Raw genomic sequence first — 16,685 nt, 5'->3', positions numbered from 1 at the left:
TTACATGTCTTTGGGGCAGATTTGGAGCAGAAAGGGGGTCTGAGGAGCAAAACAGTGGGTTGGGTTGCCCCAAGCGGTGCCTGCCACAACCCAGATTCCAAAGGAATAGGGCAAAGGGCTGATTTCTTAGGAATTGTTGGAGTTTACGGATCTTTAAGGTTTTTCCCCATAGGGAATAATGGAGGTTTCAGCAGACCCATAACTCCACCTGGGGGGGCACTGGGGTGGCCGGGAGTGAATAGTGTTGTAGTGCACATAGGGTGCCAACCACCGCCATGGATTGCTAACCTACGGGGTGCTGGGTTCTGTTGTTTCTGAGGTGTTCTGAGTGTAGATTCTCTGGTAGCATATGAGATTTTCAACAACAAACCATGAATCCATTCTCATATGCTACCGGAGAATCTACACTCAAAACATCTCAGAAACAACAGAACCCAGTACCCCATGGGTTAGCAACCCATGGGAGTGGTTGGCACTCTATGGTCTACACTACCACTCGCTCTGGGCCACCCTGGTGCCCCCCAAGTGCAGTTGTGGGGCTGCTGAAACTTCCATCATTCCCTATGGGGAAGAACTTTAAAGATGCGTAAACTCCATTAAATCTTTACAAATCAGTCCTCTGCCCAATTCCCTTGAAATAATTCTGACAGCTTCCTTACCCCCACTGGGCACTACCACCCACCCAACTCTGCTCCGGGCCACCCCTTCCCCCCCCCCTCAACATGAAGCTATACTTTTGCTGAAACCTCCATTATTCCCTATGGGAAAAATCTTAAACTTCAAAAATTCACCAAAAATCAGCCCTTTGCCCAGTTCCTCTGAAATGTTGGTGGTAGCTTCCACCCATTGGGCGCTACCACCCACACCCACTAATTTTGCCCTGGAGCCATTTTTTAAAATCCAAAATGTTTTGGATTTGGATTTTGCAATTTTGAACAAAGAACAAAATTGGGGTGTTTCGGATGGGCTGATTTTGAACAAAGAACAAAATTGGGGTGTTTTGGATTTGGGCCAAAAACAAAACAGGGGAAAAAAAACGCACAACCCTACCCAGCAGGGCTGTTCTAATGGTCTTATGTGATGGATGCAAATATGTTTGTCCCTGACTCCCAAAGAACTGTGAAGCAAGATGCCCTATATCTGCCATTGCCACCAGATGATGACATCATGATGCAATACAAAGGTGGTACTGCCATTTACACATGAACATTCTAGACACATCATGCAATATTTGAACATGGTCCAACAGGCAGTTATCTTACTTGCATTCCAACCTGACTCTCTTGTACTACTCCTGACATGTCAAGTATTCCTCCCAGAGGCCTTCAGGGCTGCTTCTTGTGTTGTGCTGGGAAGCACGCTGGGTAGGCCTCCCTAGCTATAACACTCATGGGCCACAATGATATCAAGTTTTTATACTATTGCTTTTATGTTCTGCCCTGTTCTATTGCTTCTACTCTTTTAATTTATATGATATTTTAATTTTAACAGCTCCAGCTATTGTATTATAATTATTTGGAAGCCACCCTGGGAGTTGTCAAATTGGAAAATGGCATAAACATTAATAACTAAATCAACAGCAGGGGGAGCTCTGGTCTTTAAGTAACTTGAATGAGGAAGGTCTACCCCCCACACTGATGGATTTGGTCATCAGTGACATACACTGTAGATCATTTATGATCCATGATCTCAGCTTTCAAAAAACCCCACCACCACTTAAAGTTGGGATTACATTAACAGTTTCGCCCTCTGCAGCACAGTATGGAGTATTATTGTGATTTCATCACTACCTATCCCACACATAATTTTTTTGTTTGTCTCATTGGGTAATATTGCTCAACACAATCAATCATATACAGGACAGTCTAGATCAGGGAATGCTCTTTTCTCATGAATGACTGAGTTTTGCTTTGGCCTGCAGGCCACCAGTTAGTGATCCCTGGTATTAGAAATTTCAAACATATTTGCCTCGATTATTATATATCACATTTGGTCACCAAATCCTATGAAGTAGAAATATTTTCTCTAGGTACTGGGAAAAGGAATTCAGGCCCATTAAGAGCTGTGAGAAAATCTAGAAAAAGCTTAAGGGAGAAGTTACTTAATACAATTATTTAATGGCTCAAGCTTAGAAAACAAGATCTCTTGGGTATTCTTGAAATCTTTCAGATACCCAGCAATACACTGTTCTCTGCTGTTTGACAGACAGTATATTATCCTCTAAATCCCCTCTTATGCCAAGCAACTGAGTGAAGGCCCATCCACCCTTTACATCATTTCTTTAAGCACCGCGACCAAGAGATTTTAGTTCTGGGTATCAAGGCTAGATGGTGAAGTCATGCTTGAATGTCCTCCCTTTTAAGGGGGAGCAGAGTGCTTGGGGAAACTATTTTCAGACACAGAATATGAAGTCACTGATTGGGTAAGTATTCAGTCATGAAGTCTGGGCCCACAGCCTAGAATAGTGATTGTCAAACTCTGTTCCTAGGAAAGTTGTTCAGAAAATTATCAATGCTTCAGTGATAACACCAACCTTGGAGGACAACTGTCCCTTAAGACAGTGTGTCCACTACCAATAATTTCTCAAAATGTGTGGCAAGAGATGGCTCGGTGTGCTTCAGGATACACTCTCAGTTCACACAGAACAATGGTGAGGCTTTGATCTGGTCCACGCATCACTGGAATGTGCACCTGAGAAAACTTCCTAGAGTCCTTTCAAATATGGAAGGGTCCCATGGCAAATGTTTAGAGATCCCTCAAATGGTAATATCATGAAGGGATTCCTGAAGTTTAAAAATGTTGAAAACCACTAGCCTAGCCTCAGGGCATGGAGAAGGAGTTCATTCCTCATCAAGACAGACCCCATCTTTTCACCAATTTTCTGCTGTAAAGTTCATTAATGCATGCAAGTACCTTATTGCCTCCCTCAGGATTTGCTAGCTCTTTTTGTTTGTCAGTTTTGTACCAGAGCTACAAAGTGAAAATGTTACACACAAATCCCTTAGCCTCAGCACTCCCCATTTACAATACAGGGATAATGGTATTAGTCTGCCACACAAAATTGGTGTGTTCTTATTATCTCAGTCATCCTGACAACAGCCTTGCAAGGCAGACCACCTGTATTATCCACTCACATCCATATTGCAAATGAAAGGCTACAAAAACAGCAGCTTCTCTAAGACTACTTGTGTTGTGGCTAGGGCAAAATCTGAACCAGGGACTTCTCAGCGCCCATAGTTAGCCACTACACCATGCCAATGAAACCTAGTATGGGGAACATCCACACATATTGCTCCCCTTTGCTGCAGAATCATCTTACAGCAGGGAGCACACTCTGCTTTCTCCAGGTCCCTCCATTGCGTAGTATAGCTGTACACATATGGAAAGTAAGGATCACTTCCAGGCAATTGGACAAGTACAAATTTTTGTGCATTAGTAATTTTTGTAATTACTTTTACAAAAGTAAAACTTACAAAATTACTTACAAAAGTAAGTAATTCATTTACAAGGCTGGTAGTCATGTGGAGCACTTTCTTCACTCACTGTTTTCTAACCAGGGGCATCGTTAAGGGGTGGCTCATGGGGCAGGGCTCCCAATGAATTGCTCAGAGACACGAATCTCATCAGCCACCTCCCTCCTCCATGACCTCTTCCAGAAAGGAAGTGCAGTAGTGGAGGCATCTGCACAGAGATTGGTCCTGGCCTCATCTACCTTCATGAGTGCTGAATTATATTAGACACTTAAAAAAACACCATACATAATTATTCTCGTGGGGGTATGACTGAATTTAATTATCAAAGGTAGGGTTATGAGCCCAGGACCCAGATCTTTTAAGCAACTAGCAATGCCCCAGCTTCTAACCCAAGAAATTGGTGGCAACTAGGGATGTGCACAAAGTGTTTTGTGCACATCTGAGTGAGCAGAGAGCGGTTATTTTGATTGGAGGAAGGCAGGTCCTACCTGCCCCTCTGTTGCTCCTCCTCTGCTCCCCGCTGCACCAGCGTGGTGCTATTTGTATTAAGCAGCCAGGCTGTCTGTTGGAAAAAACCACGGTGCTCCGGCTGCATCTGTTCCCTGTTCCCAGCAGCCTTTGGGCAGTGTCTGGATGGAAATGGCATTTGAGCATGTGCAGGCACCATCTTGAGTGGTCAGCATGGTGTTGCGGACCACTTAAGATGGTGTCTGCACATGCTCAAATGCCATTTCTTTCCAGATGCTGGCCAAAGGCTGCTGGGAACAGGGAATTGATGCCGTCAGAGCAGCGTGGCTTTTTCAAACAGACAGCCCGGTGCTTAATACAAACAGTGCCATGGTGGGGAGTGGTGGAGGAGCAACAGAGGGAAAGGTAAGACCTTCCTCCAGTTAAAGTGACCAGCTCACCAGCACTGAAACAGTTCAGCTGGGGCAGCTCAAAGCATTCCGGTGCCTCAAAAGAGGTGCCGAAATGCTTTGAGCAAATCCCTAGTGGCTGTCCACATCTAGGAAGCAGTTGCAGCCGGTAAGCACACTTGGTGGGGGTGGGCATTGAGGGCAGGGGATTACTACTTTAAATGGTGGCAAATATACCTGCCACTGGCCCCTGCGATACTTTATAAGGCAGTGGTGCCCACCCCAGCATCCTCTGAGTAGTGGGGGCAGATCAGCCTCTCTGCAGGATGCTGGGGCAGGCAAAGCCACCTTGTAATGCATCCCAGGTACCAGTGTTGAGAACAATTGCTGCTGTTTAAAGTAGTACTAGCTTAATCTACACAGAGCCTCTGTGCACTAGTACTTGATTACTCCCCTCACCCCCTACTACAGACCCCCTCACCTCAGAGATCTCTCCATCCTCACCTGAGCTGCATTCCTGCTCCATCCGGTTGCTTCCATCCCCGTCATCCCTCTTGGTCATGGCTGCAGTGTTGCTGGCACCTATTGGCCAAGCTGCAGCCCCTTATCTCCAGAGACCTCCCCACCCTCACCCGAGCCCCGCTCTTGCTCCTCCCCACATAAGCAGCAGCAGCAGCAGCAGCGGTTGACTGGGCTCTTCCTTGCTGCCGCCACTGCCATGGCTGCTCGTTCCCCTCAGGCCGCTGACAGGCCCGGGCCCATCTGCCTCCCTCTGCCAATGGCCTCAGTAGCCCAAACAGTAGTAGTGGTTGACTGGGCCCTTCCTTGCTGCCAGTAGGCACCACCATGGCCACTCATTCCCCTCAGGCCTCTGACAGGCTCGGGCCCATCTCTCACCCTTCCTTCTTTCTTTCTTCTCCTCCCTTCTTTTTCTCCCTTTCTCTCTTCTCCACTCATTCTTCCCCTCCCTTCTCTCTCTCTCTCTCTCTCTCTCTCTCTCTCTCTCTCTCTCTTTCTCTCTCCCCCTCCCTCCCTGAGTTAACAGATCTTGTTCATCTTTTCCTCATCTAATTCACACAACAGCAGCCTCCTTCTCTTGAAGGGGCTTTTCCTCCCTCATGACCCCTCTCTTCGCAGACATCTATCTATCTATCTATCTATCTATCTATCTATCTATCTATCTAATCGTCCTCTTCTCTACAATCAAGAACATCTTCCAACCAGTAACAGTTGCAATCCAACTGACCTTATTAACCATCTCATGCTCCTCCTCCGTATCTGAATATGGAATCCTCACTGCCCAATCACCATGGTGCCACAGGCTCCTCCTCCCTATCTGCATATGGAATCCCCACCGCCCAATCACCATGATGCCACAGGCTCCTCCTTCCTATCTGCATATGGAATCCCCACTGCCCAATCATCATGGTGCTTCTGCTTGCGAACTCTCACGAGAGCTGCCACACATGGAATTAACCACGGGTATGCCTTAGAGAATTATATAGATAGATAGATTCCACATTGTCACTGACTCCCCAGAGTGGCGCTCACTGGCCATTACTGGTAGGAAGATGTGATGTCAAGATACAGTCACATCTGCAAGAATCCAGAAGTCAGGGTAGAGCCTTTATTAGGACTAATTAAAATGTCACAAACTACCGAGTCAGCTTTTCAGTATTCCAGAAGTCTTATCAGACTGAGTATTGAGAAAAAGAAGAAGAGTGGGGGAGGACAGAAAAAACTGAGCAGACTTATATTTTCAAAAACATGGCGTAATGACCATTATTGTTTCTTTGCAATAATGAAACTCATCACTAAGTGCAACCTGGAATTTGTTTTGCACCTAGCAGTGTCTGATCTAGCTAAGTCTGCCTAATAACTCCTGCAGTCCTTCTTAAGACTCTTATAAACTACAGATTTTGGGGCTTCAACATCATGTCCAGCTTTTTCTGCCCCTGCCCACCCTCAATGTTGTTTTGCTCAATATCCAGTCATAAAAAGTCCTGGAGAACTTGGAAGCTTGTTTACTACTTTGTGAATTTAAGTTGGTCTAATAGAGGTATTTATCTTACTATAGCTTTGGGATTTTTTTAAAATGGACCAACATAGCCACCTACAATTGTAATTTTTATTAGCAAAAATTAAGATTTAGCTGAGCACCACTAATATAAAATTTCTGTTAATCTTATTCATTCTCTCTATATTTATTTTTATTTATTGTTAAATTTATATACCACCTTTCATTAAAAACAATCCCAAGGCGGTTTTTATTTAATTCTTTTTATTTAATGGTTTATTTAAAAAAAACACCTGGACATTCAATTTAAAGGAATTATGAATATTCCCTTTTTAAATTGTGCATGGTCTCTATATTATACAGAAATAAAAAATAAAACAAGTAATTGAGATGAAAAAACTCAGAAAATAATATGGGGTATACAGTAGTTGATATTTTTCTGGAGATTTTATGACCTGCAGTGATCAGAGTACACCAAAATGTGGACTGTATTAAGTTTACCAAAAAAAAATGCATTGATTCAATTCCTCATGTGCTCTTTCTCTTGAACCTAGCAAACAGGTGTTGTACTTTTAAAAGGTATTTTCCATTACTTTCAAGAGTTCACTGCCTGGGAGGATTGTAGCCACCAGGATCTTCAAATGTTCCCTGTTTTGGCAAACTCTGTTTTCTCCTCCAGTTTGTGAATCTGAATTTAACTAATATGTCCAGTTAACCCATTCTGTATGCTTTGCAATTATGAGCATTGTGTTTTTCTTCATGAATCGTAGTTGCAACAGTTGCATTTAATTAAGGCCTTGACCAAATAAGATGATCAACAATAGTGTGGCAGTAGATATGGTAAACTCATTGTTCATCAGAAACTGCTTCACAAATAAATCTATAAAAGAAAAACATGGAATGATTACACCATGTGCATTATACAGAAGCAGTAGGGAGTGTTTTCCAAAATCCTGAAAGCTGAGTCTCATTTATTTTGGGAGGAGGATTGGGGGCTACAGCTGAGTGATAGAGCACCTGCTTTGCATTTATTTTCTGAATTAAAAACTGGAGTTGTGCTTTGATTTTACACCTTAAAAGGTTTACTTTTAGGTTGTGCCTAAGTAAGAATTTTTATGTACTTACTAAGGTCGTTACCCTGTGTATTTGTATGCATCACTCTCCTGCGAGGCAGGAGAGCCCTTATGCCTCTCTTGAAGAGGAAACACCAGGAGAGGAGGAAGGTAGGTCTGATTTTGTGGTTTTGCTTTCTCAGCATTGAGTATAATATGCTGTGCTATTGTTGCTATAATTATTTGGTTTTGCTGGGTCTCAGATTGACAAAGGCAGAACTTGGGTGCCTTCCTTCCTTGAGTTGTGGTTTGTTTTGTTTGCGAGATAGTGTTGTGGTGAGAAATGGACAGTGGCAGGTGTGTGTGTAATATTTCATGGTGATTGATCTGATAAGCTACATGTCTGGCCTTGAGACTAACTTGTGCATCTCCTCTGCAATCTAAATTTCAAGGTGTACTCAGTTTAGTTGAACTTATGGCTACGCTTGCTGCTAAGGGTGCTGCTGTGGCAGCTGTTGCAATGCAGTTTCGACAGACCATTTCAGCCATTGCGCTTTTAATTTTGAGCTTGAAACAGAATCCAAAATCCATTTGTGCACATTCCTACAGTTCAGTTTTGTAAGCTGTCCTGGGCTATATGACTGGAATACACAATACAACTGCAATAAAACAAAGAAGTGAGATAACAGCCAACTGCTGGTGCTTATTGCTAGTATCTGTGACATCACCAACATAAAATTGAGCTTGAAACAAAATGCAAAATCCATTTCGTGCTCATTCCTAGTATGAAAGTAGTGACATCTGAGCTGTCTTCTCATGAAATCATCCATACATTCAGTAAACACAGGGCTGGGCAAATACAACTGGATCTTCGGGCTATGCCCCCAATACCATGGCAGCTGCTGGCCATGCTGGCCGCCGACTGCATATTTAGCTTTCATGAGAAAGGGGTGGTACTTGTGTACACCACAGGAGTGGGAGCCCAAGATAATCAGAGTTTTTCTTTCTCATGGCATATGCAGGTTTGGCCAGGATGGTGAGCAAGATGTGGCAAATGACATATGAACCAACATACAACATGTTCAGTTAAGCCTTTTATTAGGGCTGATGTCTGATTTTTCCTAAGTAAAAAGCAGCCAGATCAGGTCTTCCTGTGAACGTTGACCAAAGCATGGGGAGAGGAGAAGTTTAATCTACAGACCCCACTGTGGACCCAATGCCATAATAACGGGCTTAATATAACATGTAGTTTGACCCTGATGATGGCCTCCCTAGGAATACTGATGCCTTTGGCAGGAGTAAACCTCTGGATTTCTTGTTCCTGTTTTATTCCCCGAGTTCACTGAGTGCATTGTTAAGAGATACTTTCTTTCAGCATGTATGCAAATAAAGTTGCACTTCTAGGAACAAAACCTCAGGGAGTATGTGGAGAAATGTTCTTGACCCTCTAACTGTTGTCTTATGTTGGAGATATGCACACCTACAATAGTGGGACAAATGAAGCAGCTCCCCAGGATACTAAATATCTTTGGTGGGAACCGAGGTTTTGTTCCTAGAATTAGCTGTGCAACTTTATTTTAGCATATATGCAAATAAAGCAGTTCTTAACAATGAACTCAGTTTGAAACTCCTCAATAAATGATGGACTGAAGAACATGAGTGTTCTTTATTTATTCATTTATTACATGTTCATCCTATTTTCCCTTCAGCTCAGGGTGGCATACTTAGTTCTCCCCATTCCAGTTGTTATCCTCACAACAACCCTGTGAGGTAGGTTGGACTGAGAGGGAGTAACTGACTACATCTAAGTGAGAATCTAAACATTTAGGTGTAAACATTTCGGTGTAGCATGTAAATGATTTTCACCATCTTTCATTTGGATTTTAGCCCTTTGTTCAGGGGCACTGTGCATTTATATCCTTTTGATTAAAAAAACCTTTGTTCCCATCAGCAGAAAAGCCCTCAGCATGTGCACAGAAGTAATATGCTTTTACAAGGCTGTTTAAAAAGTCGATATTCTTACCCACATGTATTCAACCACTGGGTACAATATTTTTTTCTGCAGACAGTGTATGTTGCATGTTATAGCACCAAATATAATCTTCCTGTGATATGGTCTTCTGAGGAAAGTCACTGAATTTGCAAAAAATGGAAAAATCTGAACTCCAGGCAGTGATATCTGTCATGACCCCACAGGAGGTTTATGCTGATATGCAGCAAAGATTGGTGGAGAATGTGCCAGCCTATTTGACTATTAAGTGCCGTGAGAATTCAGGTGTTGCAGAGAATCAAGTGTAGACGGTCCTCAATGTCCATGTCACACACAGGATGGTCCTCAATGTCCATCTCACAGGAAAACACCAATGGTGTGCATGATCTCATGATGCAGGACAGAGAATGACAGTCAGGACAAGTGCTGACTCCATGGGCACCTCAATTGGTAGCATACATTCCATCTTGGCAGATAATTTGGATGAAAAATATGAGTGCCAGATGGGTCTCATGAATGTTGACAGAGCAAATAATAATAATAATAATTGAATAGGCACATTGCTTGCAGATGTCATCAGCCAATCTGGACATGTAACATCAACATCCAAAAAGCCTTTTGCCCAGATTGTGATGATGGATGACCCATGGGGCAATCACTTTGATCCTGAGACCAAAAAGCAAAGCATAGTGTGGAAGCATACCTCATCACTGCCACCCAACAAGTTCTGTGCTCAAGTTCAGCGGCACAGTGATGGCTTTCATTTTTGGGGATGCTGAGGGTGTCCTCATGGTTGATTATCTGGACCATGGTACCACGATTACCAGCAATTACTATGCCAACCTAATCAGTCATCCTTGTGAGGCAATCCAGCAGAAGAGTTGCAAAGAGGTGTGCTCTTCCTTCAAGACAAGCACCAAGCCACCCTCTGACATTGCAATGGCTGCCATTCATAAAGCAGGATTTGAATTACTTGAACACCCTCCCTCTTCCCCAGATCTTGCTACTACTGACTTTTATTTCTCCCCAAATGAAGGAGCATCTTTGTGGGATGAAATTTTCATGCGATTCTGAGGTCATGACTGTTCTGGATGGATGGACAACCTGGACAACAATTTTTTTTCCAGAGGGATATAGAGGCACTGGAGCACAGGTGGAACAAATGTATTGCAGTCAAGGGGGATTACACTGAAAAATCAAAATACATAGGTCTGAGTTGTTAATATATGTCAGAATACGAATGTTTTGAACACCCCTCGTATAAACTTTTTTAATGACAACACCAGCTGTTGGTAACTGGAGACTGTTTCTTAGCTTTTCCAGCACATGCCTGTTGGAGATGGGGAAGATGGAGCTGTGTTTGGAGGGCAGTAGTCTTGCAATTAAAGCTTGCCAAAGACTGAAATCTTGTCCCAGCAGTTGTGACAGAGTGGTACTTGTCATTGTCTAGGGTGATCCTGGGGCTGCTACACTGTTTTGTTTTTTTTTAACCTTGGCTCCGAAAAATCCACTTAGAGGGGATTTCCCATTAAAATGAATGGGATGAAGAGCCTCTTGCACTCTAACCCCTGTTCCCTGAGAAGAAGCTTCCATTTTGGTGCATTTCCAGGTATGTATGAGACTTCCTGGTTATCTGTATTTCTGCATTTTTTAAACATCTGTGGTGCAAAGATGGTTAGTGGTCAAGTAAAATTTCTTTCTGGATTGAATACAGTCACTGTTAGGTTTTCAGTGAAGTGGGGAAACAATGGAGGCCTCATTGAATAAGGCCAGCCTTACTGACAGTGGCTCACATACCACACAACATTCTGTAGGCATTTTGGATACCATGGGTGCTGCTGTATCTTATTAATGCAAACTGTGCTAGAGCGCACTTGTGCAAATGCTGAAAATGTGCAAGAGAGGTTTGCAATTGCACAGCCATAGGAAATAATGGCCTTATGTTCAGCACTTGCTCGACTTGCATTTGGAAGATGCAGCAGCACTTGCAGTGTGCAAAATGCCTGTGGAACACTACGCAGTATGTGGGTCAGTATTAGTTCCCCCCACACCTTCCCAAAGAAAATTTACTGCACAAAATTGCTTCCTTTCTGACAGGGGTGTAACTATAATAGGGCAAGGGGAGGCAGTTGTCTGGGGGCCCACTGCCTTGGGGGGCCCCCCCAGAGGCAAGTCACATGACTGACTCCCCCAGCCGCGCACCCGCCTGGGCTTCCTTCAGTTGTATTCATCTCCCGAAATTGATGTGAGTGTTAAGACCTGGAGCTATCAGAACAGCATGTCTTTCTCTAGTACCTGACTTGCATTGTCCACAATTTACAAATCCTTTAAAAAAATAATTTAGGATGATGTTCTGTTGTGGTACATTGGTTTTAGATAGATAGATAGATAGATAGATAGATAGATAGATAGATAGATAGATAGATAGATAGATAGATTTTACTATGCTTTTTGTTACCACTATTCAGCCTCATTTAAGATTTCTTTACTTCATGAGCTGAGCTTCAGTGAGGGGGGACCCATTTTAAAATCTTGTCTCTGGGCCCACTACAACCTTGCTACGCGCCTGCTTTCTGATAACATTCTTGGTGGGTTTCAACCACTTTTCAAAATGTGGGTTAAACCCATGTTGACACAAGTTTGCTCCTCAACCCTCATTGGCTGGTTTTTGTGTAAACCAAGTTCTTGGAGACCTCTGAAGGACTGGCTCTTGAGATAAATTAATCATTACACCAATGGATAAACAAGGTCTCCATCTGAGGCAAAGTTATCATGAACTTATCTCCTCAGACATCCCAAATGTGCTGACAGAGTATGAATGGTATCATCAGTGAGCCACAGAAAGTAAATAAAATAGAACCATGTATGTATTACATATTCAAGCATCACGTTTTCTTACCCTATCTCAAGACTCAGAGGTGTTCACAATGGAAAGGCTCTTGTTCACCTCCACCTGGCTGGAAGAAAAACTCAGCTAATGAATAGGAATTAGTCTTGCACTGGGAAAAATGCATAAATGACAACGCATGGGAAAGACAACAATGTTAATTCTGCAATATAGGGATGCAAAAATTGTGCTATGAATATGCCTTTTATTCAAAGCCTCTCTTTGTCTGTGGCATGATTTGGTCACTAAGAACCAATGCTAATTCATGGGTAGTCAAAGGAACAGATCAGATGGTCAACTCACATTTCATGGGCAGGGTGGGGATGGGCTATAAAATCTGTTTGCTCAGTGAACCAAAAGACCAGTAAAGGAGGCAATATGTACTTGGCCAGAGAAAAAGAAAGCAGTTCTAGTTTCTGAGGGCTGGACTGTGAGATCTTGGGATTTCAGGAGTGCTGCTCTTGCTTTTGAGTAGGTACTCTAAATTACATTCCTGTGTCACCTCGTATGCTCCATTCATCATCCAAGACTTTGCTCTGCCTCACTGCTGACTGAAGTGTGGTGGGTTTCTGCTAAGAGCAGGGCCTTTTCTATGGTGGTGTCAACTTTATGGAATGCCCTCCCCAGAGAGAGAAAGCTCATGGATCCTTCAGTAGAAGCCTTCAGAAATCTGACTTTTCAGAGCTTTAAGCTATCCCTTCAGGGCTGGAAGGGATTGGGTTGTTCTGCTGGACAGTTCTCCCTGCAGTTTGGCTGGGTTTCTATTTTGTTAATACAATGATGTTTTAGTGTTTTTAAATTATGAGCCACTTCAAGTTATGTACTAAGAGGTAAGAGATAAACTTTTTGACATACATAATAAAAACTGCTTTGGGACAGACACTGCCTTGTCCAATGGTTTGCTACGTCCTCAACGTGTATAGTTGTAACTAAAGAAAAGATTCATGTCAAAGTAAAGGACCTTGTACAGCTGAACTGGAACTCCTCCATCCCACTTCCTGAGAAAAGGAAGCATGGAACACTATGCTATACAAGTGAGAATTCTATGCTATACAAGTGAGAAGTGTGATGTCAAATGTGATCCTTAGCACAGTACAAAGATGGAGAAAGATGCAGGATTTTAAGAGCAGTCACTAGTACTTATGGGAGGGTATTGGAAAGCCCTACCCTGAGCTGGCATGTCCTTAAATCACATGGCTCTGCTCTCCATGTGTACAGGTTTATCTTCAGGTATGCGGCATTCAGTTGAGGAGTACAAACACTGCAATGACAAATGCTGTACATGTGGAGAGCAGAGGTGTTGTTTAGGAGGATGTCAGTGCAGAGGAGGGACTTACCGGCATCCATACCTGAGTGGGTGCTGCACTTGGGTACAAAACCAATGGATTAAGAATGGCTAAAGAGGGCTACAGCAGGTTCTTCACTTGAGATGAGTGCTCAGCTCAACAACTTGCTCTACAGAAGTAGGGAAGTGAGAATCGATTCAGGTACAAAACTATTTAAAACAGTTGCAAAATTGCTCTGGGGATTTATGTTGGTGATGTCACGGACACAAGCAATTGGCTGTTATCCCTCTTCTTTGTTTTATTGCAGTTGTACTCCAGACACATGGTCCTGGTCCAGGACAGCTTACAATACTGAACTGTAGGAATGTCCATGTAACGGATTTTGTGTTCTATTTTGAGCTTAACATGAAATGCAAAATGGCTGAAACATTCTGACAAAAAAGCTGTAGAGCCGGCTGTTTCAACAGAACAACTCAAAATGTTATAGAGTGTTTTGACCATAGGGAACAATGGGGAACTCAAAACACCCCATTGTACCCCATGGGTAGTTCCTAGGGACACCAAAGTGGGTTGGGTGGTAGGGCATGATGGCTACTACCTACTACCCAACGCACAAAAGAAATGGGCAAGCAGGCGGTTTTTATTTTTTTTTAACATTTTGTCCAAACACCCATAGGATCCTAAGGCGGTTTGGCGGAAAGGTTAAATTTTTTCTTAAAATTACCTGCTTGCCCATTTCTTTTGTGAGTTGGGTGCCAGTAAACAGTAAACAGTAAAAGTACCAGTAAACAGTTTACAGTTCAAGAACTACTGACAAGGCTCTTCTTCTTCAGGGGACAAAGAGCTTAGTTAAACATAATGGCGCTTATGTCAAGCTGTGCACTTCTATATCTAATCTGCCATACATCAGGTAGCACCCATCATGATCTACCACCCAACCCACTTTGGTATCTCTAGGAGCTACCCATGGGGGGGAAATGGGGTTATTTGAATTCCCCATTGTTCCCTATGGGTAGAAAAAGCTGCACAAACAGAGTGCACTGCCCACAAATTTTGAATTGCAATTTGCAATGCATTTTGCAAGCCTGCCTTGAAAAACACTGCAGAAGCATACAGTAAAAGGGAATCTGTCCCTCCCAACACAGAACACACATCTCAAACACAGTCCAGAAATGGTCAAAAAAGAATCACTGACCCAGAATCAACTGCCAGCCACAATGCCTGCGCTGCAATAACATCATTGATACAAGTTGCTCTCTTACACACAATTATTTATTTTATTTATTTATCATATTTCTATACCACCTGATATGTACACCTCTCAGCAGTGTACAAAATTTAAAATATTTAGAAGTTACAAATTAAAATACATGACAATAAAAACAATAGAATAAAATAGGTATTAAAACAAGTTTTAAAATTATTAAAATTCATTCTAATTAAAAGCCAGCGAAAACAGGAGAGTCTTGATGTTCTTCCTGAAAACAAACAGAGAAGGAGATGCTCTTATTTCAGCAGGGAGCTTATTCCAAAGCCCTGGGGCAGCCAGAGAGAAACCCCAGTCATGGGTCACCACCAAATGAGTCGGTGGCATCCATAACTGGACCTCTCCAGAAGATTGTAACAGGCGGCAGGGTTTATGACAAAGGAAGAGCTCTCTTAAATAGCCCATACCTAAGGCATTAAGGGCTTTATAGGTAAGAACCAGCACTTTGTATTTCACCCAGAAACATTTTGGCAGCCAGTGCAGTTTTTTCAAAACCAGTGTTATGTGGTCCCTTCATGTTGTCCCAGAGACCAATATGGCTGCCGCATTCTGTACCAATTGTAGTTTCCAGACTATGTACAAAGGCAGACTACGTAGAGCAAAATTACAGTAGTCAGGTCTGGAGGTTACCAGCATATGCACCTCTGTTTTAAGGTCATTCACCTCTAGAAATGGACGTAGCTGATGTATCAGCCAAAGCTGATAAAAAGCACTCCTGGCCACTGCCTCAACCTGAGAAACCAGGGAGAGCTTTGGATCCAGGAGCTAAATTATGACTCCTTACATTATTCCCTACCATTTCAACAGCTGCCACAGCAGCACCCTTAGCAGCAAGCTAGAAATCGAATGAATGAATGAATGAATGAATGAATATGCCCAACTAGAGCAACTTCAGCCACATTTTGAATGAGTACACCTTGCAATGCGGATTGCAGAGCAGATGCACACGTTAGTTAGACATGGAGCTCATCACAACAATCACCAAGAAATATTACACACACAGAGCGAGCTGCTACTGTCCATTTCTCGCCACAACTTCATCTCACAAATGAACCAAACCACAACTCAAGGAAGGTTCAAGGCAGGTGACCAAGTTCTGCCTTGGTCAATCTGAGCTCTCTCTGCCTTCCAGTCCCTTTGGATACATTTTGAAACTCCCTCCAAAAGAGTTTCTGCACCCTCCCCCAGTCAATGGGGGCACAGTTGCCCATGACAACACTTGATTTGTATGATAACAAGCCAACCAAGAAGGAAGGAGATCACAAGCCAATCGAAAGCCAGTGCCAGAAAACCAATCTGCAAGGGGGAAAACAGACTTCTAAAATGGCAGTCAGAATATAAAAATGTTTCAGTTGAAATGGGGGTTGTTCTTCTCCAAAATCAAAACAGACCTTTAAAGGGTGTTCTGTTTTGAGCTTGTGATCAAAACGGCCCATCTTGAGTAGAAATGTTTTACTGGAGAAACGTTCTACACATCCCTACTGAACTGCTAACATGAGTTAAAACAGTAGAAATAATAATCATCTCTCAATTGACTCAAATTAAAACCTAATAAAACAACACAACACTGCGACAGGAAGAACAAGTACAATCCAGAACATCTTCCCCTTTTCCCTAATATCTATTGAAATACAAAAATGTTTCGACTACTAAAAGGTAAGGATGGAGCCAGCCTGGCAGGCTTCCTCAGGGAGGCCATTTCAAAAAGAAGGCGCCAAGCTAGCCTCAGAATAAGAATGGAGCTAGGAGAATGGAGCCAAGGCATGTTTCACAGTGGTCAAGCAGAATCCAGAAGCTGAAGGCAGTCTCTAGGAATGGCCATAGCTGGTGAAGTTACCAAGCTGATAAAAGGTAGT

General features: G+C 42.9%; 1 protein-coding gene across 12 annotated transcripts in view; it reads right to left on the bottom strand.

Moving 5' to 3' along the window:
* Positions 1 to 16,685, bottom strand: part of NTF3 (neurotrophin 3) — a 115,819-nt gene that overhangs the window by 25,269 nt on the left and 73,865 nt on the right. For 6 of the 12 annotated variants that reach the window (XM_053256064.1, XM_053256063.1, XM_053256066.1 and 3 more), the window contains one exon: positions 12,289 to 12,346. The exons of 3 other annotated variants lie outside the window; for them this stretch is intronic. Coding sequence is in view for 1 of the 9 variants with exons in the window: in XM_053256059.1 (XP_053112034.1) it covers positions 5,577 to 5,699 (123 nt within the window). In the remaining 8 variants the exon portion in view is untranslated. Of the gene's footprint in view, positions 1 to 5,576; positions 5,789 to 12,288; positions 12,347 to 14,872; positions 15,041 to 16,685 lie in introns of those variants that run through there. 3 more of the 12 variants (XM_053256069.1, XM_053256059.1, XR_008308600.1) reach the window with 3 other exon arrangements.

This window comes from Hemicordylus capensis, chromosome 5 (genome assembly GCF_027244095.1).
Source record: "Hemicordylus capensis ecotype Gifberg chromosome 5, rHemCap1.1.pri, whole genome shotgun sequence".
Lineage (NCBI taxonomy): Eukaryota > Metazoa > Chordata > Lepidosauria > Squamata > Cordylidae > Hemicordylus > Hemicordylus capensis.
This window is presented reverse-complemented; position numbering and strand designations above follow the sequence as displayed.